Source organism: Myotis nattereri (assembly GCF_964212035.1).
Source record: "Myotis nattereri genome assembly, chromosome: 1".
NCBI classification, from domain to species: Eukaryota; Metazoa; Chordata; class Mammalia; order Chiroptera; family Vespertilionidae; genus Myotis; species Myotis nattereri.
Window position 1 is genome coordinate 182,357,556 of NC_138075.1, and position 13,305 is coordinate 182,370,860.

At 41.4% G+C, this 13,305-nt stretch overlaps 1 protein-coding gene across 1 annotated transcript in view; it reads left to right on the forward strand.

The window, feature by feature from the left end:
• Window positions 1-13,305, forward strand: part of CCDC158 (coiled-coil domain containing 158) — an 83,906-nt gene that overhangs the window by 32,382 nt on the left and 38,219 nt on the right. Inside the window, exons 10-14 of the mRNA XM_081100991.1 lie at window positions 312-431; window positions 1,871-2,068; window positions 4,787-5,269; window positions 8,716-8,905; window positions 11,181-11,333. Of these exons, the coding sequence (XP_080957117.1) occupies window positions 312-431; window positions 1,871-2,068; window positions 4,787-5,269; window positions 8,716-8,905; window positions 11,181-11,333 (1,144 nt within the window). The remainder of the gene's footprint in view (window positions 1-311; window positions 432-1,870; window positions 2,069-4,786; window positions 5,270-8,715; window positions 8,906-11,180; window positions 11,334-13,305) is intronic.

The following is a 13,305-nucleotide window of genomic DNA, read 5'->3' on the forward strand; positions in this document are numbered from 1 at the left end:
TGCAACAAAATAGTTCTTCTAAATATAATACATTTCATTTATGTAGGCTTGATGTATTTATGCCACATCAAGCTTCCTTAAATAGCAAATGATAGAACACCTAGTCACAGAAGCTAAATTTTTAATGTTTCATTTGGCTAATTTTATTTGTCCAAATTCTACATAGATCTTAAGTTTAGAAAACTTTGCAAACCATATCACAATAAAGTTTTATTTTTGCCCCCTAAATAATATTCGCTTTCCAAAGGCTCTGTTTGTTTCATGTTGCTCACTGCCATCGTCGGAGTGCTTGATTTGTGCTTCCCTCTCAGATAGAAGAGCTGGAGAAGCAGCTGGTCCTGGCCAACTCGGAGCTAACTGAAGCGCGGACGGAGCGCGACCAGTTCAGTCAGGAGTCGGGGAATTTGGACGATCAACTTCAAAAGCTGTTGGTGAGATTATGCTCTAGAATATGACCGACATTAATTCTGGGAAGTTTTTCACCAAAATATTTCACATAACTAGTTTCATTTATAAAATTACAATTTTCACAAAATATTTGTGCATACATATAAAGTTACTCAAGTTTTGCATATAATCTATATTTTACCTTTTTCTTCCTTTCTTAAGTAGAACTGTCATGGCTTAAATGTTAAGTGAAGCTGATCTTCAAAGAACCATAGTTTTCAACTAGATACTACATTCTGCTAAATTGAAGTAGTGTTAAGTATTCATTTCAAAGCAAAATAACATTTAAAACACAAATTATGTATATAGAAAATTTGAATGGAAATTTAGGTTAAATATTTTTTAAAGAATGAAAAGGGAATTCTGATCATTGTAAATCAGCCTCTGTTAGAGGTTCTTAGGCTGAGAAATTTGGAGAAGAAAATGTTTGGTAACCCTTTGTGTGATCCACGGGACAGTGAAATATGTTTCTCTCTTACTTGCTAACCCCATTCTAGGGAACAGTGCTCTCCGCGGGTAGCACCATTCTTCTTAGGCTGACACAGACTTGAGTATCGCCAAAGGCAGAGCTGGCAACTGTGTGCACAAAGCTCCAGACTGGGGGATAATCTTTCTCTTCTTTCCCTCCTATTGCCTGTTTCCAACCCTTTCTCTATACACAGCCAGTGTTCCAAACACATGCCCCTTTCCGGTCCCTTCTTCCTAATCTCTGCATCTCCATGCTGTCCCCAAGGTCCAACTCACATGCCTTCTCGAAGCATTTTGATCTCCTTAGTGATTCCTCTCTGCTAGTCCTTAGCTCTGTCTCTAATGAAAAACCACTTCCAGTTATTTGTGTCTCTTATCTTTCTCTTTGGGTGATAAGTCCTTTAAGATCTATGAGTCTTTGTTTCTCCTATTCAGTTGAGTTTTTGCTAACAGTAGATACTCTCTATAGAATGTATTTTTTTTAGTAACTGAAGAGGGAGGTAATTCTATTCACAGCCCAACTGCTATTCCAATCCTAGTACAGACAGTAGTCTGCATTTCTGAATCAGTAACCCCAATTACTACTGCTATTCCCTCAACCTTTTGAGCATTTCTTTATTACAGGAACACACTTGATGTGAAACATAATACCTTTGTTAGAAAATTCAAAACTTAAAAACAGATAACTTTAAAAATCTACTGTGTTTTCCTTTTCATTACATATTATTTGGGGTCCAGTCCATTGAGATTTACTTGTAATGCTAAAAATTACAAGTAAGCAAAATGTCAACTTATTTTTCTAGGAAATGTTCATAATCAAGCTATTAAAAAGGAACCTAATTCCAAAATCAAAGTATTCTCAAATCACATAAAAACTCCAAAGGTGACATAAGGAACATAGCGTTTTATTTTTATTATTTGCTGCTAAGGGGGAAACACACCTCACTTCTTGTAGGCCGATCTCCACAAGCGAGAGAAGGAGCTGAGTCTGGAGAAGGAGCAGAACAAGCGCCTGTGGGACCGGGACACCGGCAACAGCATCACCATTGACCACCTGCGGCGGGAGCTGGACGACAGGAACATGGAAGTGCAGCGCCTGGACGCCCTCCTCAAGGCCATGAAGAGCGAGTGCCAGGGCCAGATGGAACGGCAGGTCAGCAGGCCGTGGGACAGCTTCTCCCAGTGGTCTCTTGGGGGTGAGGGGGTGATGTATTTTATGTCTCATTGGTAAAGCTTTAACAAAAACACACATGTATGAGCCTAAAATAGTTCTAAAGTAGAGCTGTGGCTTCTACGAACAGGCTTTAAACACCTGTGATTTCAATATTTTTGGCTACTTATTAAATTTAAAATGTTAAGCTTTTTCCCGTTTGTGTCTGTTGCTGAGTAATGAAACTCCCGTCCAGTTGCCTTTTTCACCTAGATTGGTACCCTAATACTGCTTAACTCAGAGAAGCATCAAACCACAGGGAGAGCTTAGGAACAGCCGAGTGGAAGGTTTCTCGGGGAAACCTTTGGTTTTGTTTTTACTTTTCTCCAAGCGGATAGAGTGCACAGGATGGTGCACTCCAAGTCAGTGCACCAGTAGGGAGATATGGTGCACTCGTTAAGAGTGTGGCCCTCAGCACTGGAAGGACATGGTTCCATTGCCACTTGCTGTCACAGAGACATAAAAAGCACCACACACACACACACACACACACACACACACACACACACAGAAGAGTATCCTTCCCAAATGTGAAAGCAAACCAAAGGGACCAGCCTTGGCTTAGACCCAGGCAAAGCCACTTTCCTATTTGCCGGGAGCTGGTCCATGCTTGCTGTTTCAAGGGACCTGGCATATATGGCATACTGTTCTTAATATGTTTGCTCACCTTCTTGGCACTATGTGTTTTAACCAAGGTCTCTGAGAAAAGTTGTTTCCCCAGGTAGGGATTTTCCCCTGAAGTTAGGGAGGGAATAAAATCCCTTAACTATGTGCCAGGCGGGTAATTAATCACTTTAACTACGAAGAATCATGCTTAAGCTACATAATCTTTACTCCCTGGAATGGAGATAAGAAACGCCCTAACCTCTGGAATAGAGATTGATAGGATTGGAATCAACTGGTATAAATACAGATGTAATAAGACAACAGGACACAGAACTTAGAAGACAGAACTGAGAGAGACAGAACCTAGGCACAGAACCTACACAGAACGTTCTCTAGAGACAGAAGAACTTCGCTGGAGAGAACATGGCAAAAGATCCTGGACAGAAACTGGCCTCAGAACCTAGAGACAGAACCTAGTGAGAGAACATGGCAAAAGATCCTGGACTGAACCTGACTACAGAAATTGGCAAGAGAACCTGACTAGAACCTGGTGACTGAACCTGGCTGGAGAACCTGGAGAACCTGGCTGGAGAACCTAGCAAGAGACCATGGACACAGAACCTGACTGGAGATCCTAAACAGAACTTCGCTGGAGATCCAGACCAGAACTTTGCTGGAGATCCTGGCTAGGCTGCTGATCAACTGAACGCTGCCTCCGTGTCATTCCTTCTTATAATATGCCGGGGTCCAACCCCAGCGGGTCCAGGGGTCCCCAAAGGTGTGGACAGAGTCGGCGAAGAAGGAATGACACGGAGGCAGCGTTCAGTTGATCAGCAGCCTAGCCAGGATCTCCAGCAAAGTTCTGGTCTGGATCTCCAGCGAAGTTCTGTTTAGGATCTCCAGTCAGGTTCTGTGTCCATGGTCTCTTGCTAGGTTCTCCAGCCAGGTTCTCCAGGTTCTCCAGCCAGGTTCAGTCACCAGGTTCTAGTCAGGTTCTCTTGCCAATTTCTGTAGTCAGGTTCAGTCCAGGATCTTTTGCCATGTTCTCTCACTAGGTTCTGTCTCTAGGTTCTGAGGCCAGTTTCTGTCCAGGATCTTTTGCCATGTTCTCTCCAGCGAAGTTCTTCTGTCTCTAGAGAACGTTCTGTGTAGGTTCTGTGCCTAGGTTCTGTCTCTCTCAGTTCTGTCTTCTAAGTTCTGTGTCCTGTTGTCTTATTACATCTGTATTTATACCAGTTGATTCCAATCCTATCAATCTCTATTCCAGAGGTTAGGGCGTTTCTTATCTCCATTCCAGGGAGTAAAGATTATGTAGCTTAAGCATGATTCTTCGTAGTTAAAGTGATTAATTACCCGCCTGGCACATAGTTAAGGGATTTTATTCCCTCCCTAACTTCAGGGGAAAATCCCTACCTGGGGAAACAACTTTTCTCAGAGACCTTGGTTAAAACACATAGTGCCAAGAAGGTGAGCAAACATATTAAGAACAGTATGCCATATATGCCAGGTCCCTTGAAACAGCAAGCATGGACCAGCTCCCGGCACCTATTGTCTGGCTGGCCCAATCTGGGAAAGAAGAAAGATGAAAGAAGCGATTAGAATTTAGAATCTTACTCTTTTCCTAACAAGGACCAGAGAATGTGAAAATATGCTGGATAAAAGCCTTTATTCACTTTTCCCTAAGGGGTAGAATTAAAGAGCAGATTGATGGGAAATAGAAAAGGCAGTTATCTACAACCCTACTACACTTCCCCCCAGTGTTATCTTAATTTAAATTGGTACAGAAAACATCCTCAGAGGAATCTTCCTAAGATCCCCACACTAGACAACCCTTTTGGAGGAACATTAATATTTAATTAAGGCCTCTCCACTTTTGTCTAATTAATACATGTCAGCCTATGATCTATAGTTCTGAGAGCAAAATGATTTGAGTTGGACTAAGTAATTATTATCCAATGAATGATTGCATGTGTTTAAGCTAACTTGTTATATCTCTTGGGGTTACTGCTACCTATCTGCCCAAATCCATGAAATTCTTTTTTCTTTAACGATCAGATGGCAGCAATTCAAGGAAAGAATGAAAGCCTAGAAAAAGTGTCCTCCTTGACCGCTCAGCTTGAATCCACCAAAGAGATGCTCCGCAAAGTCGTAGAAGAGTTGACAGCCAAGAAAATGACCCTGGAGAGCTCCGAGAGGACCGTGTCGGACTTGACCGTTTCCCTCCAGGAAAAAGAGAGAGCCATTGAGGCCACCAATGCGGAGATCACCAAGCTGCGCTCCCGGGTCGACCTGAAGCTGCAGGAGCTGCAGCACCTGAAGAATGAAGGGGATCACCTCAGAAACGTGCAGGCGGAGTGCGACGCCCTCAAGCTCCAGATGGCCGAAAAGGACAAGGTCATCGAGATTCTGCGACAGCAGATCGAAAACATGACACAGCTGGTGGGCCAGCATGGGCGAACTGCCGGTGCCATGCAAGTAGAAAAAGCTCAGCTCGAGAAGGAGATTAATGATAGGAGGCTGGAACTACAGGAATTCAAGGTCTGTAGAGTTTTTTTGTGGTGTAGCTTCTGAAATATCTTTTCCCCATGAATAACTCTGACCTAATTTACTGAAAAGGGGTTTCGTAAAGACAATGTGTAGACACTGAACTTGTTTGAAAGTATTTGTGTCTGTGTGCATCTGTGGTTTTTTGTGAGAAAGGATACATACTTTCATTAGATTCCAAACAGAGTGGACCAACAATTGCCGGGGTCCAACCCCAGCAGGTCCAGGGGTTCCCAAAGGCGTAGATGGAGTCGGCGAAGAAAGAAGGACAGGGAGACAGTGTTCAGTTGATCAGCAGCCTAGCCAGGATCTCCAGCCAGGATCTCCAGCCAAGTTCTGGTCTGGATCTCCAGCGAAGTTCTGTTTAGGATCTCCAGCCAGGTTCTGTGTCCATGTTCTCTTGTTAGGTTCTCCAGGTTCTCCAACCAGGCTCTGTAGCCATGTTCCCTCGCTAGGTTCTCCAGTCAGGTTCTGTCCAGGTTCTCAAGCCAGGTTCAGTCACCATGTTCTAGTCAGGTTCTCTTGCCAATTTCTGTAGTCAGGTTCAGTCCAGGATCTTTTGCCATGTTCTCTCGCTAGGTTCTGTCTCTAGGTTCTGTCTCCAGTTTCTGTCCAGGATCTTTTGCCATGTTCTCTCCAGCGAAGTTCTTCTGTCCCTAGAGAACGTTCTGTGTAGGTTCTGTGCCTAGGTTCTGTCTCTCTCTGTCTTCTTACATCTGTATTTATACCAGTTGATTCCAATCCTATCAATCTCTATTTCAAAGGTTAGGGCGTTTCTTATCTCCATTCCAGGGAGTAAAGATTATGTAGCTTAAGCATGATTGTTCGTAGTTAAAGTGATTAATTACCCACCTGGCACTTAGTTAAGAGGTTTTATTCCCTCCCTAACTTCAGGGGAAAATCCCTACCTGGGGAAACAACCTTTCTCAGGGGCCTTGGTTAAAACACATAGTGCCAAGAAGGTGAGCAAACATATTAAGAACAGTATGCCATATATGCCAGGTCCCTTGAAACAGCAAGCATGGACCAGCTCCCGGCAAACAATGGTTCAGGTCTACCCATACAAAAGAGAAAAAATCCAAAAATGCACAACTTCTTCATGAAGCTTTTTCTGATCTCACAGTTTAATGTTTTTTTCTCCCTCTACAGGCAGACCTAAAGGTGAACCACATCTCCCACCACTAAGTAACTGTAAAACACTGGACTGTTTACTGAATCTGTAAAACAAAACAAAACCAAAACAACAAAAACCCAATAACCTTACTGGGTTACTTGCAGCTTAAATGAGAAATTTTATATCAAACACTTAGCTAAGTTCCTGACCTGTAGAAGATGTTTAGGAAATATTAGTTCCCTTCGCCTATTCCATTCTCTGTCTAAATCTTATATCACTTTACTTGTACCCATTATAACCTGGGTCACATTCTATACTGCACTGTGTGTGTGCTTAAATAGCAGTGTCTCCTCTTGCCTATAAGACTCAGACTTCTTCAAGCAGATACACATCTTATTCATCTTTGTACACCTGCCCCATGTCTTTGTGCCTTTCACCCAGGAGATACTCAGTAAATAGTTATCAAAATTTTAAATTATTGAGTGACTTTTTTAAAAATTTGATTTTCTAAGTTTTGTGTCATCTGTATTTCTGCCTTGGTAACTATTAGGAGACAAATCACATACAATTAATGCTTTTTACTTTTAGCATTATTGAGATGTAATTGACCTGCAGCACTGTGTAAGTTTAAGGGGTACAGCATAATGACTTGACTTACATTTATTGTGCAATGATTGCAACAGTGAATTTAATTAACATTTATCATCTTATAGATACCAAAAAGGAAAGGAAACAGTGTTTTCCTCCTTGTGCTGAGACTTTTAGGATCCACCATCTTAGCAATTTTCAAATACACCACACAGCAGTGCTAACTATGGTCACCATGCTAAACATTACAGCCCCAGGACTTATTTATCCTGTAACTGGAAGTTTGTACTGTTGGACTCCACCTTTGCCCAGTCCCCCCAATCACAAATCTCACATAAACTTTAGATGCCAGAGTTTCCTCATTCTAAAAATAAGGCCAACTATAGATTACTATCTATCTTATGGAGATATACAAGTTTATTGCATTAAAAAATTAGAATTTTCTAGTGTTAAGCTTTTACTTAATTATATCATAAGAACTTTTTTAAAAGGCCAAAATCACCATGAAAGAGACTTTTAAAGGCATCTTAATGGCTAACCCTTACAATGAAAACTTTAGAATAGGTTTACAGAACATATTAGAGGAAAAAAGATTATTATTCCACCTTCTTATTAAAGAAAAGAGATGAATATCTAGCATTGTTAATAGTACAAACAAATGAAAGAATCCTATTGAGTCTTACATTTTAAAAAATAAATCAATTTAATCTTTACAAAAACCTTATGAGGCAGGCACATTATTATCCAATTTTACAGATGAGGAAACTGGGACAGGGAGACATTAGGTAACTTGCCTGTGAGCAGCACTACCTTGGGACTTGGTCCTGTGCAGTATAAGAGTGAATATCACAGGAGTCCCTCAGGATAGTATGGGTTTGGTTTCAGACTACCACAGTGAAGTATCACAATGAAGCAGGTTGTAATCTTATTGCTGGTGTAATCTTGTCTTCAATTTGTAAAAAACACAAAATCTATGAAGCACAATAAAGTAAAGTGCAATAAAATGAGGTATGCCTGATTATATTTAAAGCCAATAGGCCTTAATTTGAAGGGATAATCTGATGACCAAAAGAGTAAGTTTAAAAAAAATTAAGTATAATCACAGAAAAAAATATACCCACATGTTCATATCTATACCTATATCGATATTTGGAGAAATATACACAAACAGTAGAAATTCTTTTGACAAAAATAATTTTATTTTAAAATGGCATTTGTTTAGAAGCATCTAGGCTGCCTCTGTGATGAGAACTTGAAACGTAATGTGAACCACATACATGATTTTAAAGTTTCTAGTAGACATGCAAAAAGAAACAGGTGAAATTAATAACATATTTTACTTAATATATCCACAATATGGTGTTTTTTTATATTGCAATCAATATAGCAAATTAAAATATTTTACATTTTTTTAAATGTAAAGCCTTTGAAATCTGGAATATTTTATACTTACAACACATCTCTAGTTAGATTAGGTACATTTCAAGTACACAGTAGTCACATGTGGCTAGTGGCACAACTATATGCTGAATTGACTCTAAGGCTAAAAGAAAGGTAAAATATTGCTTTTTCCCCCCACTTACTCTATTGATACTTTATAATAAAAAACAAATTTAATATCCTGGGAAATAGTGAAAAGCCATTTATATAGATAGGGTATTAAGACAACATGTTATAACTATATATGCACATAATTTTAATTTCTTACTCTACCCATTGTATTTATCACTATATTTAGATTTTAAAAGATAAAAAAGATTCAAAGATACGAGAGCTGGAGGCCAGAGTGAGTGACCTGGAGCTGGAAAAGGTGAAGCTTGTGAATGCAGGCTCTGAGCGGCTCCGTGCAGTGAAAGACATCAAACAGGAGAGAGATCAGTTATTAAACGAGGTGAAGACTTGTAGGAATGACTTGAACAGCCTTACAGGTATGTCACTTCAGTTCAAATTCTGCTAAAAAAAAAAAAAAAAAAAATAGCTCTATTGGTGAAGTCCAATGTAGCTACTAGAACTATTGCAAAAGAATAGTTCCTCATCCACATGACAAATGTGGATTAATTATGGGGCCCCAGTGGAGGTATTTCATTGCCTGAAATCTGATACTTCTCCTTCAAGAACTTTCATATCTTGCACTTATTAACTGTTTTTAGTCAGCCCTCAGAGTTCATGAAATTCTTTGCCGAGTTTCCAAGAGAAGGGTGAAGGAAATGGAAACCTTGAGTTCTTTGAGTCAAATACCTTGATTAGAGGTTTAATGATGAAGCAATATGAAAATTATGCACATTTTATGAAAGGAAAAATCCAAGGCTTTAAATTTAAAAATGAAGCGCTCCTTGTTCACAATTAGTATGGTAGAGACATCAATTGCTTCACACACACACCCCACACAAACACATCACAGACACACCACAAACACACCACGCATACACACACAGAGTCAATGGTTCCTGAGCATTTACTAAGCCAGATACTGAGAGAGGCCCTATCCACACAACAGTGAGGCTCCCAGGTAGTTGGTAGCCAGACTATGTGGAATGGGTTTCAGTACAGTGGCTGGGGCACAGTGGGTGTGTGCTGAGTGCAGATGCAGGAGAGGGCAGAAAATCAGCCTCCTTCAGGAGGTGTCGTCTGTGTAGGTTTGAAGGGGGAGAAGGAAATTGGCAGGTGAAAAAGAGGTGGACAGGCAATCCAGGCAGGGAGAACATTATGAGCAAAGCCATGAAGGCATGAAATAACATAATGTGACCTCAGAAGTATTTGTTGGAGTAAAAGCCTGAAGGAATGAGGACTAAGAAATGAGGCAGAATAGATAGGCAGAGACAGACAACGTGGAGCCAGCAAAGGGTACTAAGCAAGAGATTGTTGTCATCAAATTTACATTTTAGAAGAAGAGTGTCAGCAGTATATACAGAAAGGCAAGACTAAAGGGACAGGGGCCAGCCAGTAAAGAGGATTTTTCGAGTTCCCAGAGTTCCTGGGAAAATATGGTGAGAACTTGACCTAAGGCAATGATAGTAAGAATGAAAGGAGGAGGAGGAATTCAGGATATTTTGGGAGATTGAAATCAACAGTAATTAGTGATTGGAGGGGTTGTGTATGGGTTTCAGGTTTTAAGTTTGAATTATTGGGAAAACAATGATACCAACAACTGAGAGGGAAACAGGAAGGAAGGGCAAGTTTGAGGGCAGGAGGGTGAGATGCAGTGAGTAGGAGACAAGTTCCAGGGCATCCACATGGAAATGTCTGGTAGACAGAGATCTCACCAAAGAGGTCTTGATTCTGTCTGTTTCCTATATATGTAAATCTATTAATCACATATAAATATCCTATATAATAAAAAGCTAATATGCAAATAGACCAAACAGTGGAATGACCAGTCACTATGACATGCACTGACCACCAGGAGGCAGATGTTCAACGCAGGAGCTACCCCCTGGTGATCAGTGTGCTCCCACAGGGGGAGTGCTCCTCAGCCAGAAGCCAGGCTCATGGCTGGTCAGTGCAGTAGCGGTGGCGGGTTCCTCTCCCACCTCGACGGCAGCGCTAAGGATGTCTGACTGACGGCTTAGGCCCGCTCCCCATGGGGAATGGGCCTAAGCTGTCAGTTGGACATCCTCTGAGGCCTCCCAGACTGCGAGAGGGTGCAGTCCGGGCTGAGGGACACCTCTCCCCCACCCCGAGTGCAAGATTTTTGTGCACTGGGCCTCTAGTATATATAAATGTATAAATATAAATAGGTAGTTGAGTGTGTGTATATTTTTGTATTTGAATGATGAATGCATGCCAGGTATTTTGATAGTTACTGGAGATAAAAAATCAGATAAGACACATGATAATTTCAGGTTACTTATTGTGTCATGGAGATCTAGCTACCTATAGATGATGGTTAAATCTATTGTAGTGAGTATGATAACCCCCCAAAAAAGGTATAAGGTGAAACAGATGTGAGTCAATTACACAGGTGGGAAATAAGCAGTGAATAATAAGTGGGTAGAGGAGGAGGATCCACCAAAGCAGATTTTAAAAAGAGTCAGATACCTGGAAGTGTGTGTACATACATCTAATGTCTGTAACAAATCACAATATGACTTAATGAAGTCTCTTACAGCTCTAAAATTATGTAATCATTACTTACAAATAAAATATACTTCATAACAATGGGATAGAAAAAAAGTAACTATTATTGACTATCATGTTCTACAGAGGACTACGAAGTCTTAAAAAGGAATTTTCGAAACAAAAGTGAAGAAATGGAAACTACTACAAATAAGCTGAAAATGCAATTAAAATCTGCACAGTCTGAACTAGAACAAACAAGAAATACATTGAAATCAATGGAAGGATCTGATGGTCATGGTATGCTTTATTAGATTTTTTTTGTTTTTAATTTCACTGATCTAGATTTATTAAAAATACAAACCTGGATACATTGCCTGCCATCTCTTCACATGCCATGTGATGTGAGAGAGATAGCAACAGGTATCACTAATGGGTGCTATAGAGCAGTAGTTTTACTCGTTTTTTGTTTGTTTGTTTGTTTTTTGGGGGGGAGAGGGGAATTTCCAAGTGCTTAAGTATTTGAATATTTCCCTGTAGTTATTTCAATAATTTCTAACAGACTTCCATGCTTATAAATGCCAATTAATTATTTTTAAGACTGTGTTGATATGAATACAAGTTACTGATAATTTTCATTCAACTCCTTATTTTTCATGTATTCATTATCTATAAACTATATATCTGTGGCTAATTGTCAATTCCTGGGAAGGAGCCCTGGAACTGAACTGCTAGGATAAGGGTTCCCTTCTCACCACTTCGACCTGTTCTCTTTTTACCTTGCTGCCCTTATTAGAGAGAGAAGTTTACTGTTTCATATTATTCATATTTTTGGTATGGCTGTATTAGCTGACTATAAAATAAATATTTATCGGGAGAAACTAAGATGGCGGCATAGATAAACACCGGGAAATTGTCGCCTCACACAACAATTGAAAAATACCGCAAAGGACGGAGCAAACATCGTCCAGAACAACAGGAAGGCTGGCTGAGTGTAAATTCTACAACTAGAAGAAAAGAGGGGCACGCTGAGAGCCAGAGGAGCTGCGGAGGTGAAGTGCAGAGGTACGGAGGCGGCTCGCGCGCGCGTGCGTGCGCGCGGGAAGGGGGTGGCACCTGAGGACGCGGCTGTCTTTTTGAATCACAAGCTCCCGACTGCTATGAACTCCGGTTCCGGCGAGTCTCTGGGGACCCAGGACTCATACGGGGAGAAGCTGGTCTGTCAGGCGGCAGCAGGCGAACTTGAGGGCGGCTTTCCCTCAGAGGTGCTTGCAGCCGTTACCGGGACACTGAGACGTGCGACTCCAGGCGGAGAATCAGCCATAGCTTCTTTCTCCGCCCTTTGACTCCCTGAGACCCCGCCCCACCCAGGCTGCGGCAGAGGCTTTTGCATGTGAATGTACCTAATTGCAGCCGAGCCAGGCAGACCCGGAACTTCCAAGAGAAGGCCCAGGGCCCCGCAGCGGCTTGCATTGCTTCACAGCTGAGCCTCTTTGTGGCTCCTGCTGTGTGGCCTCAGGCAGAGGCTGAATTAGCACCTCCCTAGATCCAGGAGCCACTGTGCCCAGTGGTCAGAGGGGGACCATTCTCCCACTTCAGACACAGCTGATTCCCACAGCCGGTTGGCCTGGAGGTCAATTCCTCCCAGTGATCCTACTACAACCAAGGCACCAAGAGTGCACCAAGAGTGTCCACCCCAGGTAACTGGGGAGGCTGAGCCACTGGGCCCTACAGGACACCTGGCGCGCAGGGCCACTCTATCAACACAGGGAAGCAGCCAAAATGCGGAGACAAAGAAACAGGTCACGAATGGCAGAAATGGAGGAAAGCAAACGACTGGATATAGAGTTCAAGGCCACGTTTATAAGGTTTTTCAAGAATTTTATGCAAACTGCCGATAAATTTAATGAATCCCTCAAGGAGTATAGTGAGACCATGGAGGACATGAAAAAGGACCAACTAGAAATTAAGCATACACTGACTGAAATAAAGAATAATTTACAGAGATCCAACAGCAGACAAGAGGATCCCAAGAATCAAGTCAAATATTTGAAATACAAAGAAACAAAAAATACCCAACCGAAAAAGAAAAAAGAAAAGAGATTCAAAAAATATGAAGATAGTGTAAGGAACCTCTGGGACAACTTCAAGCGTACCAACATCAGAATTATAGGGGTACCAGAAGGAGAGAGAGGGCAAGATATTGAAAACCTTTTTGAAGAAATAATGACAGAAAAGTTCCCTCACCTGGTGAAAGAAATGGACTTACAAG